Here is a 20,963-nt window from a genome sequence, read left to right as displayed (position 1 = left end):
TACCCCCTGTCAATTCCTGAGACCCAATCCATGTCCCAATATATTCAAGAGAATCTACAGAAGGGATTTATCCAGCCTTCCTCTTCTGCCGCAGGTGCTGGGTTCTTTTTCATCAAGAAAAAAGATGGTGGGTTATGACCATGCATCGATTATCGAGGCCTTAATGACATCACCATTAAGAACAAATATCCATTGTCTCTCATCACAGAACTCTTCGACCGGGTTAAGGGCACCCATATCTTCTCTAAACTAGACCTCAGAGGAGCTTATAATCTGATAAGGATTCCTGGAGGGGATGAATGGAAAACCACGTTCAACACCTGAGACAGGCATTGTGAATATTTAGTGATGCCCTTTGGTCTCTGCAATGCCCCCATGGTGTTTCGAGAATTCATCAATGAGATCTTCCGGGATGTTCTATACCAGTTTGTAATTGCCTACCTGAACATTATTCTTATCTTTTCTAGTGACATCAGTACCCACCAACAACATGTGAGGGAAGTGTTGCTCTGATTGCATGCCAGCCATCTCTTTGGGAAATTATCAAAGTGCGTTTTCAAGGTTCCTACCATCGCATTTCTTGGATACGTGATCTCCGGTTCTGAATTGCAGATGGACACTGAGAAACTCATTGCTATCCAGTAATGGGTCTTGGCCACTTCGTTGAAGGCTATTCAGAGATTTCTAGGCTTCTCAAACTATTACAGGAAATTTATCAGGTCCTTCTCCACCATTGTGGCGCCTATCATAGCTATGACATGAAAGGGAGCCAAACCGGCTGATTGGCCTCCAGAAGCCCTTACCACCTTTCATACTCTCAAACAAGCTTTCTCCTCTGCACCAATTCTTCTACAACCTGACATCGAAAAACCCTTTGTCCTAGAGGTAGATGCATCTATGTACGGAGTGGGAGCAGTTTTGTCTCAGACATCACCGGATGGGGAGCACGTAACCTGTGGGTTTTTTTCATGCAGATTCTCCCCTGCCAAGAGGAACTACTCCATCGGGGACCAAGAACTGTTGGCCATTAAGTTGGCTCCAGAAGGATGGAGATACCTGTTAGAAGGAGCAAAACACATAATAACCATTTACACGGATCACAAAAATCTCCTATACTTGAAGTCAGCTCATTGCTTGAATCCTCGCCAGGCCCGCCGGGCGCTATTTTTCTCCTGTTTTGACTTTGTCTTGAAACATCGCCCAGGATCTTTGAATATCAAAGCTGATGCCCTGTCCAGGCCCATGTTGGAGGAAGAGGAGCATACTTCTATGCAAAAGTATCCCATTGTCAATCCTCTGGCCTTTGTGACCACTGAAGTATCGCCTACTCCTCGGGGAAAAACCTTTGTCGCTCCCAAACTACGGAACAAGTTGTTATCTTGGGATCATGATTCCCTTTTCTTCAGCCACTCTGGGATACGGAAAATGTACTCCTTTCTTCAATGAAAGTATTGGTGGCCCTCCATGAAAACTGAGGTGCAAGAATTTATTAGGTCCTGTCCCAAGTGTGTTCAATATAAAAACTCACAACGATCTCCTGCAGGGTTACTCAATCCACTCTCAATTCCAGTTAAACCTTGGACACGTTTATCACTGGACTATCACTGATTTACCAGAATCCAGAGGGCTTACCGTCATATGGGTTATAGTGGATCGTTTCACTAAGATGGCTCACTTTGTCCCTCTGCCACATCTACCTACTGCTGCCACATTAGCATGACTATTCGTTCAGGAGATCTTTCACTTACACGGACTACCACAGTAGATAGTCTCGGATCGTGGAGTCCAATCCGTGGCCCGTTTTTGGAGAGCCTTGTGTACAGCTAAGCAAATCAAATTACAGTTTTCTTCAGCCTACCATCCTCAATCGAATGGACAAACAGAGAGGGTGAATCAAGATTTGGAAACTTTTCTCAGGATTTGCTTGTCCTCTTCCCAGGATGACTGGGCTGATTTGATACCCTGGGCGGAGTTTGCCCACAACTTCCATTACCATTCCTCTATGAGTGTGAGTCCTTTCTTTGCCAACTACGGATTTCACTTGTGTATTCCTGAGTTCTAATCGTCATCCATCATGGAAGTCCCTGCTGCCAATTCTGCTTTACAGCACTTTGCATAGATTTGGAGACAAGTCCAGTCATCTCTTAAAAAGGCATCACATAGCTACAAAGTTTTTGCAAACAGAAAATGTTCCGCTGTGCCCAAATTCTCTCCTGGTGATCGTGTATGGCTTTCAACTAAAAATTTGACACTCAAGGGTGCTCACCATGAAATTTGCCCCTCGGTTCATTGGGCCATTTCTGATCAAACGAGTTCTTAACCCTGCGGCGTGTAAATTACAGCTTCCTCCTAATCTTCAGATTCCAAACACTTTCCATGTTTCCTTGCTAAAACCATTGATACTTCATCACTTCCATGCCAATATTCCTACGACTCCTCCAGTGCAGACTGCTCAGGGAGTAGAGTTTGAGGTGGTGAAGATCTTGGATTCCCATTGGTACCAAGGACTACAGTACCTTGTGGATTGGAAAGGATATGGCCCTGAAGAAAGGTCCTGGATCAAGGCTGCAGACGTACATGCTCCTAGGTCGGTGCACAACTTCCATTCCAGATTTCCACGGAAACCAAAGAGGCGTCTGGAGTCCGCCCTTAAAAGGGGGGGTACTGTCAGGAACACCAACATCAGGTCCCAATGGAGAGCCCAGCCAGCAGCATTACTTACCTCTGCTCTCTGCTTCGTGGGCCTGGGCAGCCGCTGGACTTCTTTCCAGCAACGCTCCAGCTGCAGACCTCTCCTCCATGCTGACTGGCATCCCTAGAGCTGTATGATGTCTTCCTCCAAAATTGTCCACAGTCTCTAGTTCATGGGTGTGGCCATCTTGTTGTAGCCAGAGTCTACCTGTGTTTCCTGTCAGCTGGCACTCAATCACCAACAGGCACTGCATATAAAAACACTTCCTGGATGATCATTCAGTGCCTGTACAATGTCTTCTCAAATCCTAGTATTTGGCTCCTGATATCATTTGATCTTGGACTTCCTGTTATCCGCATGTCCTGCTCCATGTCGTAAGACGTTACTTTGGATAGAAAACCCACAGCACCGAACAATGCCACTTTGGGTACAAAACCTGCAGCACCCATTGATGCACATCTGTGTACTTTGTCCATATCACCGTGACACATCTCAGTGTACTATATCTGGAGTTCGACGCAACATTGTGAAGTTCAGTCGTCCCACTCCTACTATGCTGCTGCATTCTTGTCACAGGTTCATGTTCTGGACTTTGTTCTGATTCTACCATCATTCCCAATTCTCAGCTGCTTGTTCAATAAAACCTTATGTTCTTTCAAAAGCTACTAAGATTCAAGTCTTAATTCTCCTATGAGGAAAAGCTATGTAAAACCTCCTCAGTTCTTGCTACCACTGTCTCAGCCCGCAGAGTATGATTCATCTCAGAAGGCCAACTTTCCTAGAGTCATGACATTTATATGGTGCCACAAGTGTTCTGCAGCGCCTTACAAAGTACATAAACAAATAATTTGACAAGTGATTTACAGTACAATATAGGACAAGGACATGGATAATATACATTGCTACATTAGTGACCATAACACCTAGATATGCAACAGAGCGTAAACAACTAAGTGTTAGGTGCCCTGGTGGGGGGTAATAAGTAGATGAAAGTAAAGTAAGGAGAAGCACAAGAGGGTAGAGGCCCTGCTCGTAAGAGTTTACATTCTAAAGGGGAGGGGCAGACAAACAGGTGTGACACAGATGGAGTAAACAGGGAGGAAGGAGTATAGGCCCCCATACATTGGAGATGGATTGCAGCAATCGTGCAATTTGCAATCGATTGTGTATAAAAATCTGCAATGTATGGGCTTCACAGATCGCAGATTGCAACCAAAAAGTGATTGGAATTGTTTAATCAGATTGTCCAACATGTTGGATTTCACAGATTGATTGGGGCTGTAAATTGCTAGTGTATGGACATGATCAGCAGATTTGCAGACCGTTTCTAGCAAAATGATGGAGCCTTTCAAGATTGCCAGATCTGTGTTTGCTGCAATCGATCTGCAAATCACTGAAAAAGATCTGTAGTGTATGGGCGCAGATTGCTCGATTGGGAAATCCTAAGATCGGGCAATTAATCTTCAAATTGTTCAATTGTGGTTTTCAGATTGCTGATGTATGGGGGCCTTATGTTGCAGCACTATTCATTTAGTAAGGATCCTGTAATATAACACTAAGGCAGTTCACTGTAACAATATTCCTGAGATATACAGTAGTTCCGGTATACCTGAGTTCAGGGTTTGAGATCCCAATATAAGAAGGGATGTATATGCATATACATAAAGCCCTTAAATGCAAGATTAATTACTCCAAAAGACACAATAGTGGGAATGATCCTGAGTGACATGGACACTGTTCTCCTTAGGATATATCAGGTGCTGTCTTATCAAAAGCTTGCAATGTTCTGCACCACAGACTGGAATCTGCTTCCTTTTAATCAAAGGTAAATTAGTTGTCCCATAGCTAAACTAGTGTATCCCTTTACTATTGGCTTGGCCAGGACACAATACTGGGCGGTGTGGGTATTTACTCTTTAGGTGCAGGCAGGGCTTCCCTCTCTGCATTACCTCTTGCCTTGGTGCTGATAGCAGGGGTTTCCCCAGTTGCTGTGGCAGTCTCTTCTGTCTTGTGTGGTTACAAGTGTTGCTGGGACTCCCTCTTTACTTATTCAGTCCTTCTCTGCTCATCACACAACACTGTCTCTCCACGCTGTCTCTTCTCTGCACTACTCAGCTCCCTTCAGATGCAGGGCATATTTAACACCTTTATCTGTCCAGGGCAACATTCCATGTCTGGGATTCCCACTCTCAGAGCATCCAATCAGGGGAAGGTAAGGAGGTTTGCAGCTTGCAACAGTGTATTGTCTCTAGATGCATTAACCCATGTTGTCCCTGTAATTTCTGTAGAGGTGGTCTGTGTGCAACATGCCTCAGCCTTGTTGACGTCCTTCGCTGGCGAGCGGGTCTGAATCTGGCCCATAGTTTATTAATTCAACTTATTTTACACAATAGCCTAAATACTGGCTGTGAAAACTGCAGACACTGGCTTTTCATAAACAACAGGTAGAGCAGGATTAAGATCCCATATGCCCATGGTCCAGAAATGATACACTGATACACCCTGTGAAAATTCAATTCCCCTGACCTTTCTACTATACAACATGCCAAATTCTAGGAAAGTAGGTAACTATAGGGTCAATTCAGAGTTGCACACCAGTTGGCCATAATTAATTACACTTGCAAATATTCTCCCATATGCCCAGGTGTATGTCCCATCTATACGCGTGATTAAATAGCCGACATAATTATCAGAGCGTACTCGCATAAATCAGCTGCAATACTGTCTTCCTGGACTTGCGTGCAGCTCGGCATTATCCCCCATATCCTTACCTCACGTCCCCCAAGTACCGCCAGTGTCTCTATAAAGAGCTCATTACCCCACTTCCATTAGACAATGCTCCCCCTTATACAGTACTCTACTTTCAAAAAGAACTCCCCTCCGACCACCCAAATATGCAGCAGTTGTTGTGGAACTACAAACACCAGCATACCAGGCACATACCTTCCAACTCTCCTGATTTAGGTGGGACAGTCCCAATTTGACTTTTCTGTCCTGCCCATGGACACGTGTTTCTCACAGTGTGAAAGTTGGGATGTCTATCACGTATACTGTATAGCAGCTGTATAGCTCTTGCTCTGTCTCCTATCTCCTTAAAGTAAAACTGGCCAGGCACCTTTATCAAGATGACAGCCAGGTGTGTTACCGCACTTGCATGGCCACACAATTTTGACTGTGCCTGTGTTGAGGGCCTGATTCAGAGATGATTTCTAAAAGCATCCACCAAACATGTCGACACAGTCAGAATGTCAACACATGAAATGTCAACAATAGGGGTTAGGGTTAGGCTTAAAATTAGGTGTCAACATTATGTACCGGTCGACATTTTGCAAGTCTACAGTGTGAATGTCCACATTCTTAATATGTCGACATTTTGTCTGTGGTCATGTTGAACGTGGCAACAGGTTACAGTTACGAGAAGCACAGTATTATGCAACATATTGCCCTTCAGTAATTGTGGAATCAAAGGCTGTGAGTATTCATGCACTGGATCCTTTGGTAGCTCAGCTATCACTCCTGATAAGGAAAAACATTTCTTCCCTGCACTGTGATTGTTGCTATAACTGTATAGCAATCTTTTGCATTATGCCATATCACCTTAAATATTCATCTGGCACAAGCAGATATTAATTCAGGTACACATTACACGATATGTGTACCTGGCCGGCGCACGATGCGTTGAACGTCATATTGTGTGGTCATTTGTCACCGCATGATCTGGTGAACGACCGCATGATATGTCGTTCACCAGCTGCATCAACATGAATGGGGTCGTTCAGCAGATTGACAGATTGAGCACACACTTGCCAATGTGGATGATATGTGGCCTGACCCGCTGGATCAGGCGACATATCATTTAGTGGGTAGCCACCTATACATTTGGCAACAGGGGTGTAACTAGACCTAGGGGGGCCCCATAGCAAAATTTTCATGGGCTACCCTAGGTCCCCACCCCTCCTCGGTCTGCGGCCCCCCATCCGCACTCACCTCCCTCCCCTCTCCTCAACTTACCTGCTCCGTGGTCACGCTGTGCAAGGCAAGCGCACCTCTTCTCCCAGTCAGCTCCATCTCTCCTCACTGACTGATGCTGGGAGGAGGCGACCACGGGAGGTCGTGAGGCAGCTGAGCTGACCGGGAGGCGGTGACCATGAAGGGGGGAGCTGCGACCACAGAGCAGGTAAGTCGAGGAGAGTGGAGTAAGGAGGGTGCGGGGAGTACGCACTGTAGATACAGGGGAAGGACCAGGCCCAGGTCGGTCCGGGCCCCATAGCAGCCTTACCCCCTGCACCTATGGTAGTTACGCCACTGCTTGGCAAACATCTGCTACTCTGGTTTAAAAATATTCAAATTGGCCAATTAAATTTGCACATGTTAGAAAGACATAAAGGGTCATTCACACTTAAGTGCATTGGATCTGGTTCTTAAGGGCATATTTATTAAAAATTGCGACCTATCCCTGAAAATGATCATTCTTTCTCCCAAGCATATAGCGGGATTAAGGAATATTTATTCAGGGTTTATATATAAATCTACAGTGGCAGGGACATGGGTTCTGATAATAGCCCTTCGCAACAGTAAAGGTGCCCATACACGATATGGCCAGTTACGACAGGTTGGACAGACCAATCGTGTGAAAATAGGTGTATTTTGTGTGTTCTACGACCCCAATGCGCGTCCCCGCCATCAAGTTGGATCGCAGATCAGATGGTTTTGCAGAGAGATCTACGATCTTTTCAGTACAATGTGATACACTTCTATGCATCTTATCCTATGATCGTAACGATCAATCGTACACCATTTGACCACATCTTATGAAAAGTTTGAAGAGAAGAATTTCAAGGGCAATCGTGCAACTAATCTTACCAACTTTGATTAGCACCGTGTATGGGGGCCTTAAGACAGTAAATTATAGCTTACGCTTCTATTTTATTTCCAGGTTTGGACCTGGCTGCGCTGCGGAGCATTCACTACTATTCGCTCACAGGTGCAGTGGCCATAGCAGTCAGCTCCATCCCTCCAGGGACAAGATCCCTCTCCAGTCTGCTGCTCCATTAAGGTAAGTGTGTTAACACCTGATGAAGATTGCGTTAGTTAATGGATACAAGCTATAAAGATTAGGTTTTTGGAGCTTGTTAAATAGCCTTCCCCATAGAAAACTATTTCCTGCTTTATAGATTGTATTGCTCTGTCAAGAGACAGTTGATAAATGCCACGCTAAAATAATTTCTTATTGCCGCTATATGCGGTGATAATAAATGATAATTAAAGGGAAATTCACATTATTAATTAATCTGCCCCATAGTGAGTAGAAGACATAGGGCTTTATACAAAGATGGACGCTAATTGTCCCCCTGGCTGTGCAAGATTATGCAAAAGCCGCAGGAGGTGTCTCAGGTTACTCAGGATGTCCGGTGAACTCACGTTGCCAGGGCCAGTTAAGCATCTAAGGACGCAGCCACTGACTTTGGCATGCCCAGAAAATGGGGCTAACACCCCCCAAACGCCAGCAGCTTGTCAAATATGCTGTGACTTGCTTCGAGTATGGCTCCTGCCCACAGGGGCACCAAGAGAAGGGGGAGCGGGTACTAATTACCCGGGCTTGCTGGGGGGACCGATGCCGCCCTCTCCTCCCTGTCAGCTGAGCAGCCCAACACATGCTGCTGTGTGCTGGGCTGCAGAGGGTGACTGCTTGCTGCTGCAGAGCAGTACCAACAGCAGTCTCCTGTGCCTGTGGGGGGAGCGATCATCCTGATAGTGCGCATCCTGGATATGTGCTGGGCTGAGGGGCTCACAGCGCCCCTTTCCACAGTGCACAGCAGCGCTGTAACAATGTTTTTTTTTTCTTTTTGGGGTTGTGACCACACCTACCACGATTAGGCCAACCCCCTGTCACCCGGGTCCGGTCCTGCTCTTGGCAACCCTGTCTGCCCATGTGCAGATCATTAAATGTCAGAGATTTACATACGTATTGGATTTACTTAAATCTCTGTATCAGGCCCATAAAACACCAACATTAAAAGGGTTAAACTATATGTTGTTATATGTAATAAGTTAAATGCCAGTTATATGTGTATATATTTATATATATATATATATATATATATATATATATACAGTAAGTACTGTAAATGTTCTTACAGTATAAAAAAATTATGTGCCTATTCCTATGAGCTCTCCAGCACTGAAAGGGTTAATAAACACCACAATTACACCTCTGTAAGAAGGGCGGGTTCTTTCATCACACAGCATTAGGTTTCAGTGTACAAAATATCTAAGCTTAGGATCTCCTTAGCAATTCTGAAGCTGAACACTGCAAACTGAACATTGAAGTGAGGTGAGGCTCAACAACACAATGCATAAAACTTACATTAGAATGCTTAACGCTTCAGAATGAAAGTAACCTTGTACAGTATGTATTTTATTTCCTACAACAGGCAAATGATATACAAGTATTTTTATGGGTTGTTGTTTGTTTCTTGTTCAGGATTACACTCAAAAGCATTCAGCTAACAAAAGCAGAAGAGACATGGGTGTGGGACTCTGAAAATGACATTCTCCATATGAGTAAAGAGGACTCCGAATATTGTTAGGTTACAGAGAATTGCATTAGAGGATGTGCTGCATAACATTAAGGTGTGTGGTGATTCATTCTGACCATTTATTTACAGGTTGAGTGAAGTAAAACATGGAGATTGTATCCACATTTGAAGCTCCTGTATATAACAAGAATTTTGACGCAAAAAAATATCTGGATGCATTCTACGGAGTAGACCCCAACACTCAGGAAATTGATAAAGAGTCAGACTTTCTGTTCAAGTTTCTGAATGATGTATTCTCTTCAGGTATGTAATAATTTGTGATACAAGAAAGTCCATATCAGCTCATATTAGGTCTATGCAGCAATTTTATCAAATCTGTTATGAAAACTATATTTTACTTTCTTGCGGGGTATCAGAGCAGTAACGAGTCATTTTGGTCCCCTGTGCCACAAAGAGCATTGGTGCCACCCCCCCACCCACCAGTGCGTGTTGCAGGCGGCCGGCTGAAAAAAATTGCGTGGCCACACTATAGTACAGTACCCCCAAGTTCACATTACGAGACACAGTAATGGACATTATTCACATTACACAACATAGTAGTGTCCCTTATACACATTATGCTACAGAGTAGTAATGCAACACTACACATTATGACCACACGGTAGTAATGCCCCTTACTGATTACGCATCACAGTAGTAATGCCCATCACACATTATGACCACACGGTAGTAATACCCCTTATACATTATGACCATATGGTAGTAATGCCCCTTTCAGATTATGCCACAAAGTAGTAATGCCCATTACACTGTATGACCACACAGTAGTAATGCCCCCTACAGATTACACCACACAATATGCCTTACACATTATGCCCACAGTAGAAATGCTCCATACACATCAGGCTTGCCTACCCTCCCGATTTGGCCGGGAGCCTCCCGATTTTAAGGTTCCGCTCCCGGCCCCCCGGAAAGGCAGACAAGCCTGCCAGCAGCCCTAGCGACCTCCCCCCAGAATAAACTAGAAATCCCCGCAGCGGGGGTGGCGGTGACGTTATTCGCGCTGAATCACGTCACCATGGCCCTGCCCCCTGCTTCACAATGCCGAAAATAATGGCATTGTTAAGAGGGGGTGGGGCCACGATGACGTGATCATGCGGCCCGCCCCCGGTTCCGCCCCCAATGTGCCATCGATGGCCGGCTCCGCCCCAAATGTGATGTCAATGGCCGCCCCCGCTGTTAAGCGACAATCAGCTCCCTCCCGGAAGGCTGGAGCTGATTGTTGGCAAGTATGATACACATTATGCCACACAGTACAAATGCCCCCCTCCCCCCTGGGTATTTCTCCTAAAAGCAGCACTTACCTGTATAACAAAGCCCCTCAGCGTAGCCGGGGGGAAGCTGCAGTCTCTGTATCTGACAGTTGCAGGCTTGCAGCCTGGCCCCAACACTGGAGGAATGGCTCCCTGTTCCTCCGTTGAGACGCTACAGGACACAGGGAGGGGGCGGACCACAGCGGCAGGCAGCTGCAGTGATCCCTGGCTCGTGGTTATGTGTATTAATTTAGTAGCATTGCGCCCGGTAGATAAGAAGCCGGGTACAACGCTACTATTATACATTATAGTGAGCAGTCAGAGACAGGCAGTGGCTGTGATCGTGGGTGGAAGCAGCTGGTTTTGCCCAAAGGACACGTGCGCTCTGCGCGGGCGCACTGTCCGCACTACCCTAGTTATGGCCGTGCAGGGTATGCTCACCTTGTAAATCTTTTCTATTATGTGTTTTAAAAATTCTGTTTACAGACAAATTGTTTTGCATACTGCCTGCTTCTGTTCAGCTCCCCCAAATCATGTAATCATGGACAAGTATTATGCCACAGGGGGCGAGGTCACAGACATATGATTCACTGCGAATCGCGTCATCAAGCTCACGGACCATTCACTCCCCAAAATTCGGTAGCATACTGGACAGTCCTGAGAGTAGGCAAATATGATTTTTGGGGCATATTTATCAAAAAAATATTTGGGGGATACCTGCAAATATTAAGTACCCCCTCAATATTATGTACTGGGGCCCCCCATTTTCATTCACAAAAACACGCACTATAGGTTTCTAGGCTGCTGAAATGCAGATAGTATTAACCATTGTAGCCTATGGGCCATGGATTGTAAAATTTACCGGGAGCGGGATCCATAGAGGCAATGGCAAAGGATGGTCTCCTGTCAGATACTGTGGGGTCTATTTACTAAGCCTTGGATGGAGATAAAGTGAACGGAGATAATGTACCAGCCAATCAGCTCCTAACTGTCATGTCACAGGCTGTGTTTGAAAAATGACAGTTAGGAGCTGGTTGGCTGGTACTTTATATCCGTTCACTTTATCTGCATCCAAGGCTTAGTAAATAGACCCCTTAATTTCTCATTGTAAAGTTAAGCGGCGTTAAGAAATTATATTTATTGTGACTAAGTCCTGATAATTATTAAATATACCCATTTATGTCATATGTTCGCTTTCATGGGTCACAACAAGTGACACCTTAAATTAAAATACATACAAAACAAAACAAAAATAGTGTAGGTTATTTTTATACACCAAAAAAATCACCAAGGTGCAAAAAAAATAATTGGGAGCCGTTATAACAATCCCTTTGACCAATATTCCAGGAGGTATACGTTTATGAAGCCGGCTTCTAGACTACTAAATCCCGTCGAGGGTTAAGACATGCGTCTAAATCTAAACTCCTGTCATTTTACCGACGCCGGAAGACCGGCGCCCGGCACCCCGATCGAAGGGGGAGGGAGGGTTAGGGTTAGGCACCCCCGGGGGCAGGTTAGGGTTAGGCACCCCCCGGGGGACTTAAGTTTAGGCGGCGGGGAAGGGGGGATTAGCTTTAGGCACTTAGAGGGAGGATTAGGGTTAGGCACGGGGGGAGGTTAGGGTTGCACTTAGAGGGGGGATTAGGTTTAGGCACCCCTAAGGGAGGGTTAGGGGGTTAAATTAGGTTAGTTTATACTTTCCTGGGGACGATCGGGATTTCCTCCTCCATCGGGCTGCCACTGCCGGGATTTGAACCGCCGGCCATGCGTCTGGCGGTGAATGATACCGATTTTATTCCAGGATCACCAGGAACATCCTTTTGGTATTATTCTTACTAGAACCAGGCTGTTTGTAGGCATACCATCTGATGTTATACAGTATGATTATAAACTTATTTCAGTAACACATTCACTTGCAGTATGATAGAGAGGAATCAATTTAATATATATGTACTATTAAATATACATAATCAATAATTTAGTTATGTTTAATATTATTTATTTTAAACTAATACAGGCATCTACTCAAAAACTTCCCTCATGGTCTTCTCAAGCAGAGCTGGGCTGCTGACACTCATGGTAATAAACTCTTCTCCTCCCAAACGCAGGGGCAAATGCTGGATTTTTTATAGGGGGTTCAACACACACACACACACACACACACAGCGGCACTCTAGACTTAAAAATCTCTCAAGTGCTGAAAGTTTCTCAACAACGTTTCAATGTTTTACTGTCTTCAGGTTATATAATACAAAGAACATGAACATACCTTTATGTAGAGTCTTCCACCTTACATGCACCCCGGGATGGGACGGCACACCCACCCGCTGTGACCCATAAACTTAAACTAAACTTAACTAAATAAACACACGAGACCAAGTTATGCCATTTAAAATTAACTGGTCAGCTTTATTTAGTTACAATGATAGGTATGGGGGCAGGAGAAAGAACGGCAAACAACCAGCGTCCACTTGTCTTAGGCCAAAAGTATATCACAACTTATGTGGGCCAACTATCCCAGACAAGGGCAAGTGTCATCTTAAAACTTGCAAGGGCCAACTATCCCTTTCAGAGCAAGTGATATGGCCCCAACACCCATGCCAATGGACCATTCATCCTGCTCGGTCGAGAGGTGCCGCTGACCCAAATAGGGTGAAATCAGCCTAGTCAGTGCATTGAAGGGGTGCGCACCGCTATTACTGCCGCAAGATGGACGCTTCAATATTGCTGGTCCTTCCCGCCACAGCAGTTCTCAGTAAAGAACCAGCTCGCCACCATACTAACTAACTAAACCCCTTAACACCGCAAATATGCCTTCCAGAAACAAAAAATTACCCTCCTCAGTGAGATGTACCCCATCCCTATGAAAAAGATGGGCATCCTGGATTTCAATTAAAGGATGATGCACCACTAGCCCCCCCAACTCCAGCACATGCCTAGCCACCCATTTGTTCACTTTTCTCCTAGACCTGTCCAAAGCAACACTATTATAACAATAATGCCAGGAAAGCCTGGCGATGATAGAGGACCATACCAAAAAGCAGAGCGCACTTTGAGGGTTACACCACCCTTTAACAGACAGACGCACGCTTGTCGCTGCTGCTTTGAGGATGCAAGTGGAATCTAGACGGGATTTGGAACCGGGGACACACTACCTCCATCAATTGTCTAAATCCCACTGCACTAATGGCGGATACCGGATGTACGTCTAACACCAACATAGCAGTCAAGGCCTCAGTTATACGTTTTGCTTCAGGATGACTGCTGTCGTACTTCATCCTCATCGCTAGGGACTGTTGGAGGGTCAATTGTTTAGTAAAAGTAGTGGTGTTCCTACTTCCTCTCTGGGATGATGAACAACTCCCAGCAGCAGCAATAGCACAAGGAGGAAGTGGTTCTTGATCTTTCCCTATTTTATTTTTATCGGAGAAAGTTTGGTCCTCCATTTATGTTATATTGATATATACGTGCGGCTAAGGCGCACACAAACACAGAAAATATTTTTTTTATTTTTGCTGGAGAGTAGTGCACTTTGTGGGTTACACCACCCTTTAAGAAATGAGCCAGCCGGCTCTTTACTTATGGGATACAGGCGCACGCTTGGCGCTGCTCCTTTGTTGATGCACGTGCGGCTACTGCGCACACAATTCACAAACACAGAAAATATTTTTTTATTTGGTTTGGACTGGAGTGTACTTTGGGGGTTACAGCACCCTTTAACGGTCAAGCCAGCCGGCCCTTTACTTATGACACAGGCGCACGCTTGGCACTACTTTGTTGATGCACGTGCGGCTACTGCGCACACAATTCACAAACACAGAAAATATTTTTTTATTTGGTTTGGACTGGAGTGTACTTTGGGGGTTACAGCACCCTTTAACGGTCAAGCCAGCCGGCCCTTTACTTTTGACACAGGCGCACGCTTGGCACTACTTTGTTGATGCACGTGCGGCTACTGCGCACACAATTCACAAACACAGAAAAAATATTATTTTTTTAGCACTTGGGGGGGAGCACCCCTGATGGACAGAGCACCCCCTGGACAACACTACAGCACCCCTTTAGGACTGGGACACTGCACAGGACTTTGGAGTGGACACAGCCCCTATGGAGAACTGACTGCACAACACAGTCCAGCCCCTATGGACTTTGAAGTAGTGGACACAGCCCCTATGGACAACAGCAGCACAGCGCAGCACAGCACAGCACAACACTACTCTGCACTACACTACACTACACAGCCCAGCCAGCCCTAACTCCCACCCTCCCTCTTCACTGTCCACAGCCGAGTGAGAAAATGGCGCCGACGCGGGTACCTTATATAGGCTCCAAAACCCGCGAGACCCGGAAGGCGGGATGATGACGTTTTGCCTCGATTTCAGATCCGAGTCAGGCGGGAAAAGTCGAGCCTGACTCGGATCGGCCTCGGATCGGGGGGGTTCGGATTTCAGAAATCCGAACCCGCTCACCCCTAATACGAACATATCTTCTGTAGGCATTGGATTTCCATCTTCCGAAAGCCTGGATCTCCTGTGAAGAAAGACCCGAAGAGGCCGCAAAAGTTGCGGCACCAATTCTAAAAGAATGGGTGCCATAATCCGAAGGGGAAAGCCCGAGGTACCGTATGCAGCGATGGAAGACCGGCCGAAATTGGAATTTAGTCAGAAGAGATCCATCCTCATGCATGAGCCAAGCTCCCGGCAGCATTGGCCGGCAGAGATCATATTGGGAGGCCAAGTGAACCAGACAAATCCTTTCATCAGTACAGGACTTCAGGGACTCCTGCCGGAATCGAAAAAAAACATACAAATGCGACAATATTTGCATAACGAGATCTACCTGATGAACTCCGTCCTTGCAAAAAATTCTCCCACTGTTGCCAAGATGTCTGGTAAGCAGTCAACGTCTGTGGGGCCACGGACCGACATGCGAGATCTTCCATTCTGGCTTGATGATCTGCCAACAATGAGATGGACAAGGCTCACCAGTCAATGCCGCGTACGGTGCTAATTCCCGAAATCTCCGCCAATCCTGCCTGGAGAGCGCATCTGCAATGGAATAATCAGTACCCGGCACATGACGGGCTGTAAACAGTATGTTAAATTGCAAAGTGCGCAGGACTAGCCAGGCAAGAAGAAACAGCACTGGTAGCGATGACGATCTTTGGTTATTAATCGCATGTACTACACCCAGGTTATCGCACCAAAACACAATGGAACGGTCACGCAACAGATGACACCATAGCTCAAATGCCACAACTATGGGAAACAGTTCCAGCAGGAGCAAGTTCTTGGTCAGTCCTGCCTGCACCAATTCCGCCGGCCAAGCCGAAAAACACCAATCACCACCCAAAAAAGATCCAAAACCTGTGGATCCCTCAGCATCCGTGAAGAGCTGCAGGCAAGAATTAGGCTGAGGCTCCGCAGGCCAGGCGCGCACTACATTGAAATCGCACAAAAAGGTCTCCCAAACCGCCAGGTCCAGTTTTAATCAGCCGACAGCCGCAGAAAATGGTGCGGTTCACGTAGTCCTACCAAGGCCTTCTGCAGCTTGCGACAAAAAAATTTTCCCTATCGGGTTAACGCGACACGCGAAGTTAAACAGTCCGAGCAAGGATTGACCTTGACGAAGTGGATAGCATCCTGCAAGCGATGTACCTTGTCCGGCGGCAGCCGGCAAAGACCCTCTAAGGTATCAATTTCAATACCCAAGAAAACCAACTTAGTAGTGGGGCCCTCAGTCTTGTTGTGCGCAATAGGAACCCCAAATTCCAAGAAGAGTGCTTGCAATGAAAAAAGGAGGCGATTGCAGCAATCCGAACTGGCTGGACTCACGCACAAGAAGTCGTCCAAGTAATGCGCTGTGTTCGTCTCCCCAGACCCCACTGCGACACACCAATGGAGAATGGAACTGAAACGCTCGAACAACACGCAGGAAACCGAACATCCCATAGGAAGACATTTGTCCAGGTAATAGCCATCTGGCAACCGAAACCCCATGAAACGAAATGATTCCGGATGCAGGGGCAACAATCTGAAAGCGGACTCAATGTCCACTTTCGCCATCAAAGAACCTGGGCCTGCCACGTGAACTAACACTAACGCAGCGTCGAAGGACTGGTACTGCTCGCGGAAGACCTCAACTTCTATGTAGAAAACGACACCTGTTTCCCAGGCTACAATTCCCGTTATTGTACGCATAACACTTACGCTTGTTCTGCCCTCCACCGGCTGCCCTTGGTGCCGAGGGGGACGAGGGTTGAACTGGCCACCCAGGAAACTGATCAGAAAGGACGCATGTAGGCTGCATCACCTCCATCCACACACACCTCAACATCTTTACAACCAAGGTCCAAGACCCTGACCCGATCCTGTTTGCGACGAAACTCCACGTCATATTGACGCCACGCCGTACCCCGTGACGACTTGAATAGGCCGTGTATCAGGTGCAAATACTGAATCACATTAAGGTACTCAGACGGCCTTGTTTTAAGATAGCAAGCTGAAAACACACAAAACCCCGATATCCAATTAGTATAGGACTTATAGGTCTCCAGCCCAATACCCCCTTTTGCCTTTGCGGTCGCAAGAGCTTTTTTTGTCGTAGCTGTAAGGATGAACATGTCTACGTAGCGCCCTTTTTTGATTCGCTGCTTAACCCTGGTACGCATACCTCGAGTGACTGCCATATTAGCGCAGTGTACCACATCATCAGGACCTGCTCCTCGATCTACACTGGTACTACTCCCTGAGGACCGTTCACTAGAATGCCTTCAATGACACGAGCAACATGTACGAGACCTCCGTGCTCGTTTATGCCTAGCCTTATGCGAATTATCACTTGAAGAGGAGGAGGAAATGGAACTAGACCAGCAGTCAGATGAACTGGTACACTCACCGGAAGGACCGACAATGGCATTGGTGACTCCAGTCCCTGCATTAGCTGCGACGTCAGCCGTCTCGCTTCTGGTCGGGTCCCCGACCATTGGTACCTCCTCCAGACTGTCATCTGTAAAAGAAGAGACTGAAACAGCATCGTGTGCACTGACTATGTCCGCAGCCTGATAAGGCTAAGGGGAACGGGAGGGGGAGTGAAAGAGACAGAGGGAGCTGCTGGCATAGGAGAGATGGAGAGGCCGCAAATCCTGCCTAACTGCTGCACCAGAGGGCCTAGCTGCATCTGCACAGCAGACACCACTGACGCAGAAGGGCCTCCAGTGTCAGCAGCATTTCCAGGCTGCTGGGTCAAAAGCAGCGTCAGTGCACCTATCACAGACACCAGCAGTCCGGCAATGGCTCCAGCGTCCAACAAGGGAGCACTCCCAGGTGCTACAGACCCTGCAGGCATAGCAATCACCTGCGTAGTTGCCACCCCCCAGGCCTGGAGGAGCTGGCTGCCACAGACATGGTGCAGCACGAGAGGGGGAGGATTAACCTGCCTGTCACTGAGCAGGTGCTGGCTCCGCCCCCTTAGTCTCCGCACCCCGTCTGATTCAACAGTGGCCTGCGTGCAAGCCAGCGCCATGACAGGCGTCCGGCCTGCACGCTTATGTGGCCGTTTATGCCGCCCTTTCCCCCGGACATCAGCCGACCCGAGCTGGGTGGCTACCGGGGGACAATGGATGGGCGGCATGACTTTACGCGGGTGCCCTCGAGAATGGCCAGAATGAGTGCCCGCGACTCCCGCGGGCGCTGTAGTGTGCCTGGCCGCTCCCTATCCCCTCCAGCCCCGGTCCCTAGTCACACTATTACTGGCGACCACCAGGGGACAAGGGGCAGGCGGAGGCAGCTGACGTGTGTGCTCACGGCACCGCCGCGCTCGCCGCAGGTAAGTAGACTGTGCCTGACCCTCCAGACCGCCGGGAGGGCAGCCTCTGCTGTAAAGTGGGGCCCACATATGGCCCGCTGGACTCGGTACCGTCTGACAGACGGGCAGGTATCGTGTGTGCACTCTGGGGACGGCTCATTTTATAACAGAGCTAGAGAGCTAGAGTAGGATAGAGCTAAAGAAGGGATAGAGCTAGAGTAGGTATAGAGAGTAGGGAAAGATATATAGTACAGGTTGAGTCTCTCATATCCAAAATGCTTGGGACCAGGGGTATTTTGGATAACGGAATATTCCGTATTTTGGAATATTTGCATATCATAATGAAATATCCTGGGAATGGGACCCAAATATACACACAGAATGCATTTATGTGTTACATACACCTTATACACATATTATGTACAAACATGAAATTCATTTGTTTTATATACACCTTATACACAGCCTGAAGGTAATGTTATACAATATCTTTAATAATTTGTGCCTTAGACAAAGTTTGTGTACATTGAACCATCAAAAATCAAAGGTTTCATTATCTCAGTCATGCCAAAATAATTCCATATTTCGGAATATTCCGTATTTCGGAATATTTGGATATGGGAGACTCAACCTGTACGGAAAGAGGAATGAATAAAGAAAATGAAAAGTCAGAAAAACAATCAAAGATCAGATCTGCCAAGAACTTCACTTCCCTTGTCGCAGATCAAATTCAAAGACGCAGATTTACAACCACTGTTGCCAACTCTGAAATGACAAACAAGCAACTCTTGAGTGAAAAACAAGCCCAAAACAAGCCCAACCCAATCCGATAAAGTCCAAAACATAAGCCCAACGTAATATGGTGGTACTGGGGTGGGGGTAATTTAATGAAAACCACAAACGTTATTGTTTATTGTTCATTTTATTAAAATACATATAAATATTTGCAAAGCATGGCTTTTCCCTGCTCTACAAATAGACTCCACTTTCCGAAGTAAAGCGCAGGGCACTCGGGGCCTGATTCGACATAGGACAGAATTGCAAAGCCGCACACAAGCAGCTTTGTAATATCATCCTTGCTAAAATGCAAATGCAGCAGAAGGTGTCTAAAATCTCCTTACTGCATCTGCGATCCCAGGCTGCGACCGAGATTGAAGTCTGGGATCACCATTGCAACCATCAATCGCGATGGTTGCATATTTAGTCAGGCTGCGGTAGCTGAAGCTGGCCGTGTTCTGTCATCCTGCAAGGCCAGGAAGTCTGCATCCATGGATGCAGATCCTAGCCTTGCCACTCCCGGAAATCGGAGGCTTCATGCCCCATTTCCGGGAATGCAGAAAATAGGGGCAACATGCCCCCGTTTCCAGGAACGCAGGCCATCTCTGCCCCACAAACTCCTCTGCCTGTTAATCAGACAGATGCATACAGGTGCCTGTGCGATATAGCATCCGGATCCGTTCTGCACATGCACAGAATGGGTCCTGCGCAGATTCCCAAACAACTAGTGTGCACTGTTGAATCAGGCCCTCTGTGCGTGGTAAAGTACAGGACAAAAGAGTAATTTAAATAAACAAGTCAAAACAAAATAACTGACATTTGGGAAAATGTAACTTTTATTGATCATTTAAACAAGTCATTCTAGTTAACTATATAACTACATATACAGAGAGATATACATACAGACAGACAGCTAAACATAAATGGATTGGTGAAGGAGCTATATAACATTTGCTCACCTTAGTAGTGGGACCTGGCATTCAAGACCAAAAACAAGCTTCCTAAAAAAAATAAGCCCAAAAACAAGCAACAAGCAAACATCCAAAAAAACAAGCAACTGGGAAAAAAACAAGCCCAATTCTGCCTGTTATAAGCGGACTTGGCCACTATGTTTACAACATCAAATTCCCCACACCCTCTCACTTAACACGCCCCTTAACCTCTCACCCTATCACATCTGCCTACTTACTGTAAACACATAACAAACATCTTTACCTTTATTAACCCCCTCTATCCATGACTAGAAATTTATGTGCCCTCTGTTCTAGCCCAAACCTCCGTTATATTAAGGTTATCTCCTATGAGTATGTTTCATATACTGTATATATATATATATATATATATATATATATACAGGGCCCGAAGTGAGCCGGTATACAGCGGTATGCCATACCGCCACTTCAGCCTGTGTCTGAACTTTCGCTTAGCAGTCACGCTGGGAACTAAAAAACAGCTGCTGGAGATGTGTACTGCTGGGCAGGTCCAGCGCTTGGTGTCTCCGCACCTTGCGCCTTTCCTTGTTCCCCCCGCCCCTTCCCACACTGCGCCCTCCCCCTGTGCTTACATTTTCCACTACTACCATCAGGGAGGAGGGCGGAGCAATCCTACTGCCGGACACCAGCACCTCTGTGCGACCGCACAGCCCCCAAACATACCTGGAGCCAGCCCTGCCGCTGGGGACACATCTCTCAAGAGTGCACTGCTGGGTTGACCGAGCATCGGGAAACGGGGCCCAATGTCAGGATAGAAGCAGCCACAGTAAAAAGAATCCTGGCGCCGATCGTGAAACATTCACGGACCGGCAGCCAATCAAAACTAAACATCACTGGTGGCCCT

At 46.6% G+C, this 20,963-nt stretch overlaps 1 protein-coding gene across 2 annotated transcripts in view; it reads left to right on the top strand.

Moving 5' to 3' along the window:
* Positions 1-20,963, top strand: part of LOC148504741 (nicotinamide N-methyltransferase-like) — a 65,859-nt gene that overhangs the window by 28,630 nt on the left and 16,266 nt on the right. Inside the window, exons 2-3 of one of the 2 annotated variants that reach the window (XM_088448517.1) lie at positions 7,629-7,748; positions 9,361-9,534. In XM_088448517.1, the coding sequence (XP_088304643.1) occupies positions 9,378-9,534 (157 nt within the window). In that variant the 5' untranslated portion in view covers positions 7,629-7,748; positions 9,361-9,377. Of the gene's footprint in view, positions 1-7,628; positions 7,749-8,961; positions 9,027-9,360; positions 9,535-20,963 lie in introns of those variants that run through there. The other variant, XM_088448518.1, reaches the window with a different exon arrangement.

This window comes from Taudactylus pleione, unplaced genomic scaffold (genome assembly GCF_031769625.1).
Source record: "Taudactylus pleione unplaced genomic scaffold, aTauple2 ptg000457l, whole genome shotgun sequence".
NCBI lineage: Eukaryota > Metazoa > Chordata > Amphibia > Anura > Myobatrachidae > Taudactylus > Taudactylus pleione.
This window is presented reverse-complemented; position numbering and strand designations above follow the sequence as displayed.